This window comes from Somniosus microcephalus, chromosome 3 (assembly GCF_052327205.1).
Source record: "Somniosus microcephalus isolate GS21.2 chromosome 3, FLI_Smic_1.0, whole genome shotgun sequence".
Lineage (NCBI taxonomy): Eukaryota > Metazoa > Chordata > Chondrichthyes > Squaliformes > Somniosidae > Somniosus > Somniosus microcephalus.
This window is the reverse complement of record NC_140989.1, coordinates 75,814,704-75,835,388: the sequence shown is the minus strand read 5'-3', so window position 1 is coordinate 75,835,388 and position 20,685 is coordinate 75,814,704. Positions and strand designations below refer to the sequence as shown.

The 20,685-nt window shown below is 49.5% G+C and overlaps 1 protein-coding gene across 2 annotated transcripts in view; it reads right to left on the bottom strand.

The window, feature by feature from the left end:
• LOC147121147 (spermatogenesis-associated protein 7 homolog) overlaps positions 1–20,685 on the bottom strand; it is a 351,330-nt gene that overhangs the window by 206,234 nt on the left and 124,411 nt on the right. For both annotated transcript variants that reach the window (XM_085981174.1, XM_085981177.1), the window contains one exon: positions 18,873–19,123. In XM_085981174.1, the coding sequence (XP_085837300.1) occupies positions 18,873–19,123 (251 nt within the window). The remainder of the gene's footprint in view (positions 1–18,872; positions 19,124–20,685) is intronic.

Below are 20,685 nucleotides of genomic sequence, written 5' to 3'. Positions count from 1 at the left end.
AGGACTGGCAAGGAGACAAACTCAGCAGGCTCTTCAAAATAATAAAACAAAACAAAACCAAAATAATGCAGATTTTCCTTTCTCGGCAGTTGCTGCTGCCTGATGTTTTGAGTTTTGTTTCATGTTATTTAAAAGGAATAGGCCTAGAAATTCAGTTGTTAGCGCCAGCCGCTAGCGCCTTAGGAGAAGTGGGGCGCGAAGCGGCTAGCGCCCGGGCGCAGCGCGATCTGCGCCTCTCGCGAACTTCAGTCAAGATTTAGCGGCGGCGCAAAACCGCAGCGCCCGCTCAGCTGCGCGCGCAGATCCTGATGTCATTTGATGGTGCAACGCCCTTGGTGCACCCCGAACCGGAACTTCAGTGGCGCCCCCCTTCTGTGCGCCTGGCGCCCCCAGCGACTGGTTGAGTGGAACGGTTCCCAGTCGCTGTGGGGCGCGGGGGGCGCTATTTAAAGGGGACTCTTCCTGCATTCTTTGTGGCAGCCATTATGTTCCACTCCCTCTGTGTGAGAGAGAGAGAGATTTGGAGAGAGACAAAGGGAGAGAGCTTTCTGCTTTGACTCAGTGCTCGCACAGGTACTTCTGGCTTCGGGCCAGAGCTTTGCACTTGGATTTAACTTTCAGTGCCATAGCCTTGAGTCGCCACATATAATGGGGGACAATGATCTAAGAATATGCATGGATCCAAAGGACTTAAATGCAAACATAAAACGTGAACACTACCAGATTCCCAAGTGAGAAGAAATCACCAGTGAAATGTCAGGTGCCAGATACTTTACAAAGCACGATGCCTCACAAGGATTTTGGCAACTAAAACTGGATGAAGAGAGCACCAAATACTGTACCTTCAACACACCATTTAGCAGGTATTGTTTCCTCAGAATGCCTTTCGGGATAATATCTGCATCTGAAATCTTTCATAGAGCGATGGAACACATAATTGAAGGTCTGGAAGGAGTTTGGGTCTATGTTGATGACATCATCATCTGGGGCTCCACACTGAAAGAACACAATGAGAGACTGACTAAAGTGCTACAGAGCATACGCCGGAATGGACTGAAGCTCAACAAAGCCAAGTGTCAGTTTGGCGTCCAGGAAGTCACTTTCCTAGGAGATAATCTATCTGGTAAAGGAATAGAGCCCGATATGGAAAAAGTAAACGCCATACTCAACATGCCCCGACCCACTGACAAAAAAGGAATGCTACGCATCATGGGGATGATAAACTTCATTGGAAAATTCATTCCTAACTTGTCAGCCAAGACAACCTGTCTGCGAGACCTGCTACATAAAACAAATGAGTTCGCATGGACAGAAAGACATGAACAAGAGTGGATGAATCTCAAAACAGTGCTGACAACCACACCTGTACTCACCTTCTTTGACCCAACAAAGAGAATCAAAGTGTCAACGGATGCATCAAAGGGTGGCCGAAGCGCAGTCTTGCTACAAGCAGAGGGTGAAGATTGGAAGCCTGTTGCTTATGCCTCCAGGTCTATGACTGATACTGAGTGTCGATACGCCCAGATTGAAAAGGAATGTCTAGGCTTGGTAGTTGGATTAGAAAAGTTCCATGGCTCCATATATGGACTTCCCACCTTCACAGTTGAGACAGACCGCAGCCCACTGGTTGCCATCATAAAAAAAAATCTGAATGAGATGTCTCCAAGGATTCAACGACTCATGATGAAGCTGCAAAGATATGACTTTGAACTGATCTACACACCAGGCAAATACATAGTGTTAGCAGATGCACTATCCCGAGCACCCAAAATGAGTCAAGTGAGCTCTACTGAAGAAGACGTGGATGTTCATGTGAGTATGGTCACTGCTGCGCTGCCCGTGTCAGACACAAAATCAAAGCAAATAGCAGAAGAAACAGTAAAAGATACAGTGTTACAAACAGTAATGGAGAACATTCATCATGGTTGGCCAAAAGGTTCCTGTCCAAAGTACTTTCACATCAGGTCAGAGTTGAGTGTCGCAAGTGGACTATTACTAAAACAGAACAGAATAGTCATTCCACAGGCTCTACGTCAAGACATGCTCAAAAGGATTCATGAGGGACACCTCGGAATTGAAAAATGCAAAAGGAGAGCAAGAGACACTGTTTATTGGCCTGGCATAAATAAGGACATTGAGAACATGATAGGCAAATGTGAGACATGTCAGAAACACCAAAACAAACAAACAAAGGAACCAATGATAGTAGCTGACTTACCAACAGCACCATGGCAAAAGGTTGGTATGGACCTCTTTCATTTGAATGGTAAAGAATATCTAATAGTGATTGGCTACTATTCTAACTATCCTGAGATGGCGCTGCTCTCAAGCACCACAGCAAGCAGTGTCATAATGCATGTGAAATCCATCTTCGCCAGACATGGAATTCCCAGGATTGCCATTAGCGACAATGGTCCGTGCTTCAACTGTAAGGAGTGGCAACAGTTTGTAGCACATTATGACTTTCAGCACATCACATCCAGTCCTTTGTATGCTCAGTCAAATGGTAAGGCAGAGAAAGGTGTTCAAGTTCTCAAGCAGCTACTGAAGAAAGCGACAGAAAGCAAGTCTGATCCTTATCTCGCCCTGCTGAGCTACCGAGCCTCACCTTTAGACTGTGGTTCTTCACCTGCTGAACTACTAATGGGTCGCAAATTGCGCACCACGCTACCCTGCTGTGCAAAAGAAAAGCAAAGTAAGGAATTGAGACAGAGACTTCAACTGCTAAAGCTGAAACAGAAATCATACTATGACAAGTCATCCAAAACTCTAAAACCATTGACAAGGGATGATGTTGTCAGGATTGAGGATCCAGATGCATGGAACAGGAAAGCTGTAGTTCTTGAGGAAGTACGACCAAGGTCATACACTGTTAGAACTGAGGAAGGACAGATTCTCAGGAGGAACCGTCGTTCCCTCCTGAAGACACAAGAAACTATCCAAGAGCAGATTGATGACAATGCTGCAACTGAATCTTGTCAATCACCACCAGAACAATCTCATGAAGACACATCAGACTTACCCGTGCTGAGAAGATCCACACGTGAAGTAAAAAAGCCTGATAGACTTAATCTTTGAGTATAAAGTAAAGCTTTGAAAATGTGTTGACTGTTGTGAAAATGTTTATGTTTATAGAGCACTAACAAAAGTCTTACTGATATCTTCTTTATCGTGTTTCTTGTAAGTTGATTGATATTGATTTTGTTTAACCTCAAAGAAAGGGGGATGTAATGATCAATAACATGTCATTCGAGTGGTACACTAGATGGAGCCGTAGAGCTGTATTGCTGTGTATATAGTTGTATGTGTTTAAGACTACACTGCCCATGATGCACTAGGCTACCCACAAGGCAGTGGTCAAGATGGCTGCCTGCACACAGAAGTACACATGCTGAATCTCTACGGATGCTGTACCTAGAGAACGTGTACTGAATAAATGACTAGCTAGAAGCTAGCTGTTCATAATAAGAATGTCTAGTTATTAATGAACATAACAGGGACTCTTCCTGCATTCTTTGTGGCAGCCATTTTGTTCCACTCCTTCTGTGTGAGAGAGAGAGAGATTTGGAGAGAGACAAAGGGAGAGAGCTTGCTGCTTTGACTCAGTGCTCGCACAGGTACTTCTGGCTTCAGGCCAGAGCTTTGCACTTGGATTTAACTTTCAGTGCCATAGCCTTGAGTCGCCACATATAATGGGGGCTGCAATGGGTAGAAACGTTGGGTTTCTGCATTGCATTCAAGGGGCTCAGAGACGCCGAGAAAGAGTGCCAGTCATAGCCAGATGGAGAAGAGCCAACAGGCGTCGGCACAGGAGGCCTTACCCACCCAGGGTCTACCGCCAGCAGTTCTCATATCTCAACATGTCTGAGGAGCAGTGTGTTTGGAGGCTGCGATTCAGAAGGGAGGTGGTCACTGAGATCTCCCACCTGCTTCAGAGAGATCTGCAGCCACAGCTGAGGAGCAGGACATCTCTGTAGGTGGCAGTGAAGGTGACAGTGGCTCTCAACTTCTATGCCACCGGCTCCTTCCAATCTGCTACTGGGGACATTGCCAATATCTCCCAGTTCATGGTGCAAGGGCCGTCCGTCGGCGAATTATTGCAAGTCGGTTCTAGGCCCCCTCTCAGAGAATGGCTTGTGACATTGAAAGAACATGAATGGAGCCGTTCCGCAAACCCTCAGCCGGTCAAGGCAACAAATAGTTCAAAGTGCAAACATGGACAATCTGAATAAAGACAATTTTTTATTTTACAAACTCTGTGCCCTTCCAGCATGACAAACAAATACAGAGAAACCCCCCCAGAAAACAGTCAGACACATAACTGGCTCTCACAACCTGGAGAAAATGAAAAAAACAGTTAAACAAAAATGACCATGATCCTCGGCCTTCATATAAAAAACGAACACAACATTGTCGGCCTTCATATAAAAAACAAACACAACATTCTCGGCCTTCATATAAAAAACAAACACAACATTCTCGGCCTTCATATAAAAAAAAACATTTTGCCACTGTGGTAAACCACTGTCGTTCACTCTTGTTTCACTGTTATACCTGACTATGCCTCAGCTGACTCCGCCCTTGGCTACCTGGTATAAGGACGGCTGCACGGCAGCTCTCTGCCATTCGGTCGTCCACTAGAGGCATAGTCCTGATCTGTTTGTAGTTGCATTCAGTAGTTAATAAAAGCCTGTTGTTCTGAACTCTACTCAGCCTTTTATTAGAATCGATAGCGCATCAGCCACACCTTCTACTTTTTCGCCTGCGAGGGTCATCCGCCGCGCTTGCACGATATGCCCCTTCCCGCCCTGCAGCTCCTCCTCAATGGGACCCCAGTGGCTGCAGCAAGGCTGGGGGAAGGCTGCTGAGGGTCAGATGGTGAGTCGGCAGATGCCCTTGGGGGACGGCCTGGACCAGCTCTGGGCCTGGAGGGGCCGGCTGCTGACTGCTCCAACTCTGCTTGGGCGGCAGCAGTCTGTCCTACGGGTGGTGGCAACTGCAGTGGAGGAATGACAGTGTTGGCAGCAGGGCTGCCAACCTGACAGAGCACAGGCACTCCTTGGCCGGCCGATACACTGGCACTCGCACGGGCCAGCACTGAAGCATGCGCAGCAATCTGCTGAAGCACAAACTGCTGGGCTGCTGCGGCGCGGCAAGGGCCCCGGCGATTCCTGGCCGATCCAGCGAGGGTGGCAGCAGTTAGTGCCCGTGTGGCCCTGATCTGTGTCTGCATCAGACCAGCCAGTGATTGCATGGCACGACTAAGCACTTGGCTGGAAGCCGCCTGTGCTGCCCTGAAGTCCTGCAGACTCCTGGCCTGTGCTGCCCCGAAGTCCTGCAGACTCCTGGCCTGTGCTGCCCCAAATTCCTGAACACTCCTTGCCAGTGACTCTATGGAGTCAGGCATCCTTGCCACTGCAGCCATGAGCTCAATGTGTCTGCACTCAGCCTGGGCGCCCATTTCACCAAGGAGCCGCACCTCCTCTGCGCTCACCGTAGCAGGACTAGAGGCTGCACTCACCCTCCAGGGAGAAGGCCGCCGAGCTCCCCCACCCCTCCCGCATTGCTGCAGCCCGCTGGGCCCCGGAGCTTCACCGTCATCAGACTCTTCCCCCCTGCTCCCCTCCAGGGAAGACGTGTCCCCATCATGGCCATGGGCTGCCTCGGCTGAGGGTGGCACTGATGGGCCGACTTCCTCTTCCTCCTCCGCGAATTCCGAATCAGTCGCAGTGCCAGCTTGAGGGCCCACCTCCTCACCTGGCGATTCATCATCTGAAAGCAGGGAGGCACAGGAGTTGCTTTAGAGTGAGGACAGGGCAGCAGCGATGGAGGCATGAGTGCTGCAATGCACTGCATTGGTTCGAGAGTGCCAAACGATGCTGGTGTGAGGCACAAGTGGAAAGAGAGAGGTCAAAAAGGTGATGACCTTACCATTGCTGTCCAGAACGGGGTCAGCATCTCCAGTGGCGACGGGGCCAATCAGCCAGCCTCCCATTATCCGCTCCACTCGCTGCTCCAGGTCGCTCAGGTCTTTAAGGTCAGGACGGCCTCCCCCGGTCCGTTGCTGCTGCCTCCGACTGTGGGCCAGCTTGCCCTGCAAGAGAAAGGAGGGCCTCTGAGTACAGTGTCAAGCCCTCATCTTGGCTGCACTGTCTCCCATGTTGGAATAGCCCTGACAGTGTCAAGCCCTCATCTTGCCTGCACTGTCTCCCATGGTCAAATAGCCCCGACAGTGTCAAGCCCTCATCTTGCCTACACTGTCTCCCATGGTCGAATAACCCTGACAGTGTCAAGCCCTCATCTTGCCTGCACTGTCTCCCATGGTCGAATAGCCCTGACAGTGTGTAAAGTGGTGAATGTGCATGTGATTTTCATGAGAGTCCCATAGCTGTTGGATGAGGGCTGGGCATTGGGGCTTTCAGGACCCTTTGGCCATAAAGTGAGGTGCCCATGCAGGGATGAAGAGGATACTGGAAAGGGTACTCACTCTGACAACCCGAGTGAGGTCGTTGAACTTTTTTCTGCACTGCGTGGGTGTCCTGGGACCCAGCTGTTGGAGGTCACTCTGTTCGCCACCTCCCTCCAGGCTTTTCTGTACTCGCTGGGCAGCGGCCTCCTGCCACTGTCAGGGAAGAGGACAGGTCGCCTGCGCTCCACTGCACCAACCAGAAGCTTCAGGGCACCCTCGCTGAAGCGCTGCGCTCGCTCCCTGGCCTTCTCCATAGTCGTGGGCGTAGCGTTCTTGAAGCAGCTCTGTTTAGGCCTAGATTCAGGGCTGCAGTGTGCAGGGCGTGGGTGCAATCCAAATCGACCCTCCCCCTTTAAGAGCTGACCGGCGCCAGCGTGTCTGCCTTCAATCAATAACTTGCCGCACCTGCGCTGCACCCGCCCTCGGTGGTAGCGCCTCGGCTCGCCGGCTTAGCGCTTTATGATAGTCGTGCACCGCCTGCTTTAGCGCAGCAGCAACCTCTTGGGGCGATGCAACTCAATTTCAGCGAAGGTGGCGCTAAGTTGCGCCGGCCGCTAAATTTTGCGAACGCCCAGCTGTAGCGCCCCAAACGTGGCGATACTGAATTTCTAGGCCATAATGTTTAAAAGCTCAACGTGGTCTCCCAGCAGTAGGTGCCAAAAAGGACAGAGCAGAGCATCGCGGGAAAGATAGATAGAAACATAGAAACAGAAGATAGGAGCAGGAGTAGGCCATTCGGCCCCTCGAGCCTGCTCCGCCATTCAATGAGATCATGGCTGATCATCCAAACTCAGTACCCTGTCCCTGCCTTCTCCCCATATTCCTTGATCGCTCTAGCCCCAATAAATACATCTAACTCCTTCTTGAATATATTTAATGAATTGGCCTCAACTGCCTTCTGTGGTAGAGAATTCCACAGGTTCACCACTCTCTGGGTGAAGAAATTCCTCCTCATCTCTGTCCTAAATGGCTTACCCCTGATCTTTAGACTGTGACCTCTGATTCTGGACTCCCCCGCCATCGGGAACATTCTTCCTGCATCTAGTCTGTCTAGTCCTGTTAGAATTCTATAAGTTTCAATGAGATCCCCTCTCATTCTTCTAAACTCCAGCGAGTATAAGCCCAATTGACCCAATTTCTCCTCATACATCATTCCTGCCATCCCAGGTATCAGCCTGGTGAATCTTCGCTGCACTCCCTCCATGGGAAGAACATCCTTCCTCAGATAAGGCGACCAAAACTGCACACTATACTCAAGGTGTGGTCTCACCAAGGCCCTGTACAACTGCAGCAAGACATCCTTGTTCCTGTACTCAAACCCTCTCGCTACGAAGGCCAACATACCATTTGCCTTCTTAACCGCCTGCTGCATCTGCATGCTTACCTTCAGCGACTGGTGCACAAAGACACCCAGGTCTCGTTGCACTTCCCCTTCTCCCAATCTATTGCCGTTCAGATAATAACCTGCCTTCCTGTTTTTGCCACCAAAGTGGATAACCTCGCATTTATCCACATTATACTGCATCTGCCATGCATCTGCCCAATCACCCAACCTGTCCAAATCATACTGGAGTTTCTCGGCATCCTCCTCACAGCACACACGCCCACCCAGCTTGGTGTCATCTGCAAACTTAGAGATATTACATCTAGTTCCTTCGTTTAGATCATTAATATATATTGTGAATAGCTGGGGTCCTAGGACCGATCCCTACGGTACCCCACTAGTCACTGCCTGCCACTTGGAAAAAGACCCGTTTATGCCAATGAGGAAGAGGAGGGTGTGAAAGACAGATTCTTGTGGATTCTAGAGGTGGCAATGCAGGGGTGGGAGCAAAAGCCATTGCAAGAGATGTTCTCCAATTATGATCCGCTAGTATTGTATCTGGTGCATGTTGCTGGGGTGATATGTCTGAAGGTGTAAATCGTTTTGAAGTATACTGATAGCTTCAATTTCATACAAAACTTTATGATTGGCTCAAATTTCGCTCATTAAAATGCAACCTATTGAAAACAGTTGTTTCACATTCTCTCATAAAATTCCCATTCACAAAGAATGGAATCAATCAAATCCCTTTAAAAATTGTTAGCTTCTTTTGAATTGTGAACACAGTTCCCCGTACCCCCCATTGCTCATCTTCTCCCCTCCCACTTTAGTCAGTTGTCCCATCCCAGAGTCAATGGAAAGGAAAATCGAACAGGATGATTAACTGGCAGCAGATCTGTTACTGCCAGTTTCCCCACCCTCCCCACCCCCCAGGTGGTGAAAGTTAAAATTTAGCCACTGGTATCTATCTCCAATCTTGCACTCATTGGCTACCATTTTGTTGTATACCTGGGCTTTATAAAATAGTGAACAATAGAAATTGAGAACATTTTCTATTGCCAAATGTGACAATTTTAAAAATTGTGAGATGTACAGAAGAGAGAGGAGACACTGTAAAGGAGAATGAATGAAATAATGAGAAAAAGAGTTAAAGACAAACACCCTACAATCAGAAAAGTGTGTCACAGTCATACAGATAGGGAGACATAGGGATGCAGGGAGGATGTTTCCCTTGGCTGGTGGGGGGGGGGGGGGCGGGGTGCATCTAGAACGAGGGGTCACAGTCTCAGGATACGTGGTTGTTATATCCGTGTATCTTAATGTTGTGTCCTTCAATAATCAGACAACAGACTGCAGGGAACGATCAACAGGTGTTTACTGAATGAGGATTACTCTAGAACTAAGTGTACAGATCACTACTCAGGGTTTATATACAGGTGTGGTCACTGCCGGTACTACAGTATACAGGAGCTGTAAAAAGTAGTTCTCTCCCTTAAGGTATATATACATTACATACATTACAATTCCTCCCCTTTTAGATTAACAGTACCATAATACTCATTTAACAATTAACATTTTTAATATACAATGTTATATGAAAATAGTCCATTCATATATTCAGTCTCTGGGGAGGCTTCCTGATTCTTTCTGGATAACGCCTTTCCCGAGTGTCTCGCTCTTGGTGCGGAGGCGATTCTAGCACCCTGTCGTCAGTTGATTCATTAGCTTCCAATGCTATTGTTTCTGAGGTAGATGCGACCTGTACGTCGGGTTCCTCACCAGGTACGTATGGCCGAGACATGGGGTTGACTCGTTCCTGTGACTCTAGGATCTGGTCAGCATGGCGTCTCACAATGTTCTCCCCAACATCCACTGTGTACATTAGTGGCCCCTGCCATGTGCATATCGTTCCTGGTTGCCATTTCTTTGTTCGGTAGTCGCGGGCCAAGACTGGTTGCCCTACATTGAAGCTCCTTGTCGGCTTCTCATTGATGTGCTGGAATTGCTTACTCTCAACATCTCTTCGTACATTTGGTCTGAGGAAATCCAGACGAGATCTCAACCTTCGGTTAAAGAACATCATGGCCGGGGCCTGGTTGGTGACTGCATGTGTCGCATTTCTGTAGGCTAACAGGAAATTGTCCACCTTATGCTGCAGTGGAATATAGTCATCACACATGGCGTTTACTGCTTTTTTAAAGGTTTGTACGAACCTCTCAGCCAATCCATTTGTGGCTGGATGATACGGGGTGGATGTGTAATGCCTTACCCCATTCCTTTTCATAAATCTTCGAAACTCTTCGGACACAAACTGTGGTCCGTTATCAGAGCAAATCTGCTCTGGCAAGCCGTTCCTGGCAAAAATGGTCCATAGGACTGCAATAGTTTTCTCCGTGGTGGTGGAGGACATTTTGATCACCTCAGGCCATTTCGAGTGCGCATCCGCGGCTATTAAAAACATTGAGTCCATGAATGGACCAGCAAAATCAATATGCACCCGTTGCCATGGAGATGAGGGCCACTCCCATGGGTGTAGAGGGGCATGTGGTGGTGCATTTTGGACCTTCTGGCATCCTGAGCAGCTCTTTGTCAGGTCCTCGATTTGCTGATCGATCCCCGGCCACCACACATAAGCCCTAGCAAGGCTTTTCATTTTCACCCCTCCCAGATGACCTTCGTGAAGCTCATTGAGCACTCTCTCCCTTAACTTGGGTGGAATTACCACTCGGGATCCACACATCAAGGTCCCCTGGCATACTGACAGCTGTTCTCTTCTGGATGAGAATGCTGGCAACAGTGAGTCGCCATGTGCTGGCCATCCCTTCACCGTCAAATCATATACCCGAGACAGTGTCGGGTCATTTCGGGTCTCCTTCTCTATACCAGCGTTAGTTACTGGCAAGCATTCAATTATAGTCGAATGAAATATTTCGACAGGATCCACTGCTGGTGCTTCCTCCACAGTAGGCAGTGGCAGGCGTGATAGCCCATCAGCGTTTCCATGCTGTTTCGTGCCCTTATACTCGATTTCATATTGGTGCGCCCCTAGAAAAAGGGACCATCTTTGTAGCCATTGCGCAGTCATCACCGGAACGCCCTTCTTTGGATTAAAGATGGAGACAAGTGGTTGGTGGTCAGTCAGCAAGGTGAACTTCTGCCCGTGCAGATAGTGATTGAACTTTTTCACTCCCCACACTAGGCTGAGGGCCTCCCTGTCAATCTGGGCATAGTTACGCTCGGCTGAGGTTAGTGACCGAGACGCAAAGGCTACTGGCCTCTCCGAGCCATCCGGGAATTTGTGCGACAGCACCGCTCCAATGCCATAGGGTGATGCATCACACGCCAACCGAATTGGTAGTGCTGGGTTGAAATGAGCCAACACCTCTTTTGATGTGATCAATGCTTTGCTCTTCTGGAAAGCTCGTTTACGTTCGTCACTCCACTTCCATGGTACCCCCGTTTGCAGTAGGGTGTTCAGTGGGTGTAGTACTGTAGACAAATTCGGCAAGAACTTATGGTAGTAGTTCACCAGCCCGAGGAACGACCTCAGTTGTGACACATTTTCCGGTGCTGAAGCTTTGACTACTGCCTCAATCTTTTCAGGGGACTTATGTAACCCCTCTTTATCAATAATGTGGCCACAATACGAGATCTGCTTCTGGAAAAACTCGCATTTGTGGCGATTAGCTCGGAGCCCGTATTCCTTCAATCTAGTGAGCACCTGCTCCAGGTTGGCGAGGTGATCACTGTCATTTTCGCCCGTGACCAGGATGTCGTCCAAATAACACTGGGTCCCTGGAATCCCTTGCAGGACTTGTTCCATTGCCCTTTGCCAAATAGCCGGAGCTGATGCTACCCCGAACAGCAGCCAGTTGTATTGGTAGAGACCTTTATGAGTGTTGATCGTGAGGTACTGTTTCGAGGCTTCTTCTACCTCCATTTGCAGGTACGCCTGGGCCAGATCAATCTTAGTGAAGCGTTTCCCTCCAGATAGCGAGGCGAAAATATCTTCAATCCGCGGAAGCGGATATTGTACAGTGTGAAGGACTGGGTTCACTGTCACCTTGAAGCCCACACACAAACTTGTCCCTTAAAGTATCTGCTAGTCCCGTTCCAAACTGGCAGTGTTTCGACAGCTTGCGCAGTTCCGTTAAATACTCAGCATTACTTTCATTTTTATGCTGGTTCCTTTTGTGAAACTTAAATCTTTCTGCTATCAGCAGCGGTGTGGGGTTTAAGTGGTCCTGTAGGATTGACACTATGTTTTCAAAATCCTTTCTACTGGCTTCTCTGGGGTTACTAGGTTTCGTAGTAAGCCATACGTTTTTGCACCCATTGAATTCAACAATACCAGCGCTTTCTTGTCATCTGGCACTTCATTCGCCTTGCAGTATACTTCTATGCGTTCGACATATGTCGTCCAATCTTCGACTTCATTGTCGAACGCTGTGATACTGCCTCTCTTCGGCATTTTTGGGTGTGGTTAGACTGGCTTAAAATGGCGTCTCCCGCACTTTCCTTTCTTCCCCGCTGCGGCTTAAAATGGCGTCTCCCGCGCTTTCCTTTCTTCCCCGCTGCGGCTTAAAATGGTGTCTCGCGCGCTGCTGCCAACGCCACTCTCGGCGGTCCTCGTGGCAAATGGCGACGCCCTGTGGGTTTCATGCGCTGCTCCTGCGCTGCTGCCAATGCCGCTCTCTGCAGTCCTCGTGGCAATGGCAGCGCCTTGCGTTTTCCTGCACGCCTCTCTCCCCTGTTGACGCTGCTCGGCCCTTGAACACCGGCTGCGCTCTGCTCTCTCTCGTCTCTCTCCCCGTTGACGCCGCTCGGTCCTGAACACCGGCTGCGCCCTGTGAGCTCTGCCCTCTCTCTCTCCCCCGTTGACGCTGCTCGGCCTTTTTCTGTGCCGCTCAGTCGGCTCTAGCCGCCGCTGTCCGGGAAGGGTCTGCGCAGTACCTGTTGCCAGCCCGTTTCGCTGGACCACCGTGACTGGAAAGCCAAGCCTGGCTCTCGACAGCCTCCCCTGCGATGCTCAAATCTCCGCTGGATGACTGGGCGGTTGCCCGTGGTCGACGCCCGTGCTTCTGGACACGACCTCCTTCCACTGTTCTCCAGGAGCGAATCCCTGGGAGGTGATGCAGAGTTGCAGGTAGGTTCGAATCTGCGTCGTCGCCAATGTTATATCCGTGTATCTTAATGTTGTGTCCTTCAATAATCAGACAACAGACTGCAGGGAACGATCAACAGGTGTTTACTGAATGAGGGTTACTCTAGAATTAACTGTACAGATCACTACTCAGGGTTTATATACAGGTGTGGTCACTGTCGGTACTACAGTATACAGGAGCTGTAAAAAGTAGTTCTCTCCCTTAAGGTATATATACATTACATACATTACAGTGGTAGGACATTTTGGGCTGAGAGGAGGAGAAATTTCTTAACTCAGAGGGTGGTGAACGTGTGGAATTCTCTACCACAGAAGGCTGTGGAGACCAAGTCACTGAATATATTTAAGAAGGAGATAGATAGATTTCTAGACACAAAGGCATCAAGGGGTATGGGGAGAGAGCGGGAATATGGTACTGAGATAGAGGATCAGCCACGATCATACTGAATGGCGGAGCAGGCTCGAAGGGCCGAATGGCCTACTCCTGCTCCTATTTTTCTATTTTTCTATGTTTCTATGAGACAAAGAAAGAGAGAGAAAAAGATTGGAAGATAAATAATAAGATAAACAGTGATGTAGGAAGAAAGTAGGACAGAGCAAAAGGGACAATTGCAGAATGAAAGAAACACTTTTTTTAAATCAGCATGCAATGTCAGAGGAGGTCAACTAGAACTAAAAGAAACTATTTGGAAAATAAGTGGCTTTTATCAAAATTAAAAGAAACAAGATGAAAATGACATTAATGCAGTTTCCTCCAGGGGCAGTCTTAGGCTTTTCAGGGTGCCCAGTGAGAACCACTGATAGTCCCCCTTGAATTGTTTGCATTTACTTATTCTTTTTAATTTTGTCAGTGTGCATTTGATACACTTTATATACACAGCATTCTACATTTCATTAAACAGCACTTCTATTCTCTTTGCTCTATCTTTGCTGTTAAAAGTCTTTACAGATTAACCTTACCTCCTCATAGTCTGGTGACCAGTGACTAACATCTTTATTTTAAAGTGCTTCCATGCTCTTTTGTTGCATTTTTACCAGCAAAGAGTTAACTTGCTTTTCAAACCCCATAGGCTGCATTTCTAACTGAACATTTCATTCAATAAAATATTTGGTGCAATGGTTGGTAGCACTCCACCAGGGCTGTAGTGGATGTCCTCCCTATGTTGCCCATCACCCAGAGTTATTATACCTTTTACTGTTGCTCTCTGTTCAGTGCTGTGTACACCGTACAAAACCTCTGCCAATTAGTAATCTGTCCCAACAATTGCAAGAACCATATAGCCTAGTAGTGCACATACAGAAGAACTGGGTCATTGTGGTTCATGAAGCAACCTTGGAGAATGTGCAAAGTTTGAAACCTCACTGAATTTTGTCTCCAGGATGTTGGATTGGATCCTAGAGCAGTTAGTACACATAGGCCTAGAAATTGGGTTGGTAGCGCCGGCGCTGAGTGCCTAAAGAGACCTAGAATTGGGGCGAAGCCCTATGTTGGGGCGAGCGCTATGAGGACTATACATTTAGCGCCTGCGCTAAGTGTTTGCGCGCGCCCACGAGCGCAAACGGCTCATGATGTCATTTCAGTGTGCAACGCCTTTTAGGAGCGCCTGAGCGCATATTGGGTGGCGCCCGGAGCCTTAGCGCCCAGCGCTATTAGTGACAGTTCGAAGGAGGGCTAACAGGCCCTTCTCGGAGTAGGGCGGCGCTATTTAAAGGGGACAGCTCTAGTGCAGAATCTTCTGCCACTTGGCCTGCTCATTGCGATCGCTGCTGGAGAGAGTTGGCGAGCTAATGTGGAGCGGAGTTCTGGGATTTAAGCTTTACAGTACTTGGGACCTTCAACTCTGTCCGAAGCACTTGCAGCACTACACCTAAAAGCCTTTTGACCAACTGGCATCGGAATGGGAGCTTGTTTGGAGGGCGACGGCCTCATCGCCCAACACTGTGAAGGGGCAGAGAGACAGCGGGAGAGAGGGCTGGGATTGTCCAGAAGGAGGAGGGGCAATGGAGGTCGGCCAATCCGACGGGAGGCTGCGATGGTCTTTAGGCAGCAGGTGACAAGCCTTGACATGTCGGAGGAGCAGTGTTTGCGAAGGCTCCGAATGTGGAGGGACATTGTTACTGATCTGTGCCACCTGCTTGGTCAGGATCTGCAGCCGCGTGAACGCTGCAGAACCTCTCTGTCCGTGATGGCTACACTGACTGAAGGCCTCCATTTTTATGCCAACGGCTCCTTTCAGTCAGCCATTGGGGACAATGCGACTGTCGCTCAGGCTGCAGTCCGCTGTTGCATCCGGCAAGTGACAGATGCCCTTTATAGGCGAACGCGTCCATTCATTACCTTCCCTCGGACCCTGCACAAGCAGGCGGAGGAGGAGGAGTATGAGGAGGAGGAGGAGGAGGAGGAGGAGGAGGAGGAAGAGCAGGCGGAGGAGGAGGAGGAGGAAGATGGAAGGGCTGCTGAAAGTGGAAGGTCCATTCGTCAGAGGCTCCTCTGGACTCGTCTCGACACCCCTGTGGCGGAATGATGAGAGTCTTACCTCATGGGCACTTTGGATGTTTGAGGGCCTCTGCATGCCAGCATCACTGAAAGTAGTCACATGCACCAAGCAACATTTAAACTTCTGTTTATTGACACAAAAGTCTTTCATTACAGCTAAACAACGTAAAGTGAGCAGAAACCATCACTGCCAAAATAAAAGTGACCTGTTCGGCAAAGCAGCAAAACTCAACAAAAATCTGCACCTATAACAGCAGGTGAGGGTGTCCGTGAATTTGGACAAACAAACGTCTCAGCACCTCCATCTACAACTGGCCCCTTGAGGGAGAACGACTTCTCGTTCGCGCCCGGCCCCTTCCCTCCCTGCTGCTCCTACGTAATTGCACCCCAGTGGCGGCCTCAAGGCTGGGGGACGCTTGCCGACTGTCTGGAAGCGCAGAAGCCCCTGAGGTACGGCCTGGCTGACCTCTGGGCTTGGAGGGTGCGGACGCGGGATGCTTGCTTTGAGCATGGCTGGGAGCAGTGTGGCCTGCAGGTGGTGGCAGCTGCAATGCAGGCGTCCCATCGCTGGCATGTGCAATGGTCTCCTGCCGAGAGAGGACACCTGCACCATGGTCGGATGACACACTGGCTATCTGAGGGGAGCGGCTCGGCTCATCCGCCACAATCGCAGGCTCCACGGATTCCTGGCCTTGTACGGGAGTGGAAGGGCCCGGGGTGATCCTATCTGATGCAGAGAGGGTGGCTGCAGTGAGACATCGCGTTGCGTCAATCTGGCTGTGGAGGAGCCCAGCAAGTGAATGCGTGGCAACAGTGAGGACCTGTGTGCCAGGTGCCAGTGCTTCGGAGAAGGCCTGGACAGTTCTTCCCATGGCTTCGGACAAGGCAGGAGCCGACCGCTCCACTGCCTCGGACAAGCCCTGCACAGACCTTTCCAGGGATTGTCCGAAGCCCTGAACAGTCCTTTCCATTGCCGACTCAAAGCCGTGGACAGTCCTCTCCATTGTTGGGCCGAAGCCCTGGATAGTCCTGTCCATTGTGGCCCCGAAGCCCTGGATAGACCTGTCCATTGTTTCCCCGAACACCTGGAGAGACCTCTCCATTGTTGCGCCAAAGCCCTGCAGAGTCCTCTCCATTGTTGCCCCGAAGTCCAACATACTCCTAGCCAATGAATCTATTGACTCAGGCATCTTCTCCACTGCAGCCATCAGCTCCGTGTGTCTGACCCAGGCCTGTTTGCTCATCTCTGCCAGGCGCCGGACCTCATCTGCACTCTGTGCAGCAGTCATGACGACCTGCCTTGCCCTGCGGGGAGACGGTGGCCGAACTTGCCTATCCCCCCTGCGTTGCTCCATGCCGCTTGGTCCAGCAACTGGTTCATCCTTAGAGCCACCCCCCCTCCCCTCCAGGGGACTACTATCCCCAGTCTGCAGATGTCTCAGCTCCCCGGATTCTGCAACGGCTGGTCCGGATTCCTCCTGGTCCTCGCCTCCGGTGGCACTGGCACTGGCAGCTTCAGCGCGTTGAGCCCGAGTTGGTGCTGCTTCATCTGAAAGTGGGAGGTGGAAGAGTGGCTTTAGCAAAAGGACAGGTTTGCTGAAAGGCATGCCAGATTGCGGCATGGCTCTGACATGGCTGCACACTGAGGATGCATGCTGGCGGGGGGACCAAGTGGAAGGCAACAGGTGGAAAAGGTGAGAGTCTTACCCTCGCTGTCGGTAATGGGGTCGGCAGATGCAGTGGTCACTGGACCAGACAGACGTCCTCCAAGTATCTGGTGCACTCTCTCCTCCAGATCCGTGAGAGTGACCACTTGTGCAGGTCCGCCACTGGTTCGACGCTGTTCTTTTCTAATCTGCGCCATCTTCGACTGCAGGGGAAAGAAGGGGAGGTTCTGTTACATGAGGCCTTGAGACATCATTGCATGCCCCCCATGGTGCAAGAGCCCTTACATGAGGCCTTGAGACATCATCGCATGCCCCCCATGGTGCAAGAGCCCTTACATGAGGCCTTGATACATCTGTCCATGTGTCTGCCCAGAAAGGGCCATGGGTGCATACTGACAGATGGCCAGTGGCGCATCATTGCAGCAGGGTGCCCGAAGTCAGCTGCAGATGGAGGGAAGCACAAGTTTGGTAAACCATCACTCACCCTAACGATCCGTGTCAGGTCGTTGAATTTCTTCCTGCACTGAACAGGGGTCCTGGTCGCCATGCTGCTGGAGTTGACCCTCACAGCAACCTCCCTCCAAGATCGTCGGTAAGCCTTCTGATTTGGCCTCTTGCCATTATCCGGGTACAGCACCTGTCAACGGTGTTCAACTGCAGCCACCAATTGGTCCAGAGCCTCAGTGCTGAAGCGCTCTGCTCTCTGCCTAACCTTCTCCATAATGATGAACTTTGTACCGCCAGACAAGGGCGAGCGCCGAATCTGAGGCCTACAGGGCGTAGGGTGTTGAAGCTCAGTCTGACTGACCCACCCCTTTAAGAGCCGGCCAGCGCATGCAGGTCTCGTGCTTTGCCGTAATTGAGTTCACCTGCGCTGCGCCCGTCCGCATCGAAATTGAGTAGCGCCTGACCTTTGGCGCCTTAAGAGCACCGTGCAACAGCTGATTTAGCGCCTGAATCCCCTTTGGGGGGCGATGCAACCCAATATCGCCCCAGGCGCGGATAGCTCTCGTCTGGCTATAAACTTAGCGCATCGCCAGTTCTAACGCCGCAAGCGGGGCTATACCCAATTTCTAGGCCTAATAATTTCCAATTTTGTGCTGTTGAAAATTATCCCAGTATGCATTAATAAATGGATAGAGGTTCTTGTGTTCTGATGCATTGCAATGTGGGTGTCAGAGGGATCATGGACTTATAACTAGCCTGGCCATTCAGCCTGAATCAAATTTCATGGGCTCAACAGGCAGGCTGTTTTATGTGGGCACTACCACTGATACTGACTCCTACTTCACTATTTTTACCTCATGTGTCTGTATACGGTATGATGGGTCAAACCAAGAATGGAATTGGGGGGCCAGTCATTGGTGGGGGGAGAGGCCCGCCAAGTCTTGTACCCATATGATTTGCAGAACCTTAAGACAACCTATGAATTCCTCAAAAATATTATTGTAATCCAATTTTGTTATACCAGAGAGACAGCTTTAAAAGGACGATGGAGAATCCTTTGCTGGTTGGACATACTTTATGCAAGTTGTGGAGTAGCCTGAAATTTGGAAGTGAATAGCTAAGCATTAGGCTGAGGCACCTAAAGCTATCTGAAAAATGAAAAATGCACGTAGGTTTTATATACTTTTGAGATATATATGTAGTGGTTAATTTTTTGTTGAACAGAATTATGATTTAAGTTGTAAACATCATTACTAAACCTTTAACCTGGAATATTTCTTATCTTATAATTCTATCAAAAATACCTGTCAATGCTAGCTTGAGTGCTGTTCTTGTTGCACATCGTGGTCACACTTGGATAGACTTGCATCTTTTTAGGTGCTGTATAATACATGTACTTAGAAAGGAAGGACTTTGCTGTTTTCTTCAAGGTTCTTGGAGTGAAAGGCTGCCTTTCTTCTGTAAACCAATTGGAATGTTTATCAAGGATATCTCCACTGAATGTTTTCTTTTGTGGGTCTTGAAAAGGTCTGTTCATCAGATATTTGTCTATGAACTGGATTGATCCAAAAGTATAATAATGAATAGTCAGCATAGATTTCAAAAAGGAAAAGAATTCATTGAGGAGGTAACAGGGAGAATAGACAAGGGTAATGCAGTGGATGAAATTAATCTAGATTTCCAAAAGGCCTTCGATAAGGTGCCACATAATAGACTAATGAATATGGTCAGATCATGCAGAGTCAGGAAACAAGATCCCACGGCACTATTTTGAAGAAGAGCAGGCGAGTTCTCCCCGGTGTCCTGGACAATATTTTTACCTCAACCAACACCACTAAAACAAATTGGGGCAGGGGACTGGGCTCTGTAGTGCACGTTTTTAGGTGCTACATGGCTTCTTAACACTCATAAAAGGTGCGCGATGCGCACGCACACTTCCGCTAGGAAGTGAACCAAACGCCATCTTGATTAAGTGGTTTGCGTGCGCGCGCCTAACAACCACCGGGCATATTATACGGTATGGTGGGTCAGCAGATGTGTTTACAAATCAAGAATGGAATTAGGAGGCCAGTCATAATATGCAGAGCAGGCATATTATGATGTCAATCAGTGTACAACGCTGATTTAATGCCAATGATGCCATTTTTGAAAGCCACGCTCCAGCCTACATCCTGTCTTATCCTCGCACAGCTGAACATAACAATAAAGGGCATGAAGGACCCTCACCAGCGCAACTTAAAGGGATCATGAACTACTTACAGGTTAATTGCTAGATTATTTATTTTTGCTGCTGGTGCAATTGTGAGCATTTTTAATGCTTTCCTATACTTGCCTAAAGTTTGAATAGTCCACAGGGAGTGGTCTGGCTGGTGCTGAAGTACCTTTTTGTTCATTTAAAATCATGTGCTGAAACAAGTTGCTTCCAGACATGGGTAGCCTGGTAGGGCTTCCTCTGGGAATTGAGCATGATTGGGAGAATGAAGAGAGGTCATGCAGAAGAGCACAAGCTGCTAGAAGAGGGAGGACAAGGAGGGGGAGAAGGGCTGGAAGCAGGAGGCCATATCCGCCGAGGGTCTTTAGGGAGTAATTCTCTTATCTCAACTTCAGCAAGGACCTAGGCTTGAGATGTCATCACTTCACTAAAGAGGTCATGACTGAAATCTGCCAACTGCTGCAGCTACAACAGGGGCCAGACCGCATTGCCTGTGGCTGTCCAGGTGACCGTGGCTCTTAACTTTTATGTGTCTGGCTCCTTCCAGGCTGCTGCTGGAGATATAAGCAATGTCTCGCAGTTTGCAATACACTGCTGCATAAGGGAGGTCACTGAGGCTCTCTATACACAGAGAGACAGCTTCATCTCATTCTCTTGAGAGCGGCAGCGGCGGGAATCCGAGCGGCAGCGACCTATAAAAGGTAAGCCCGAGGCGCAGGTAGGCCTCAGAGCAGCGGCGGTGGGAATCTGAGTGGCAGCGACCTATAAAAGGTAAGCCCGAGGCGTGGGTAGGCCTCAGAGCGGCGGCGGCAGGAATCCGAGCGGCAGCGACCTATGAAAGGTAACCAGGGTGTGGAGATGCCGGTGTTGGACTGGGGTGGACAAATGTAAGAAGTCACACAACA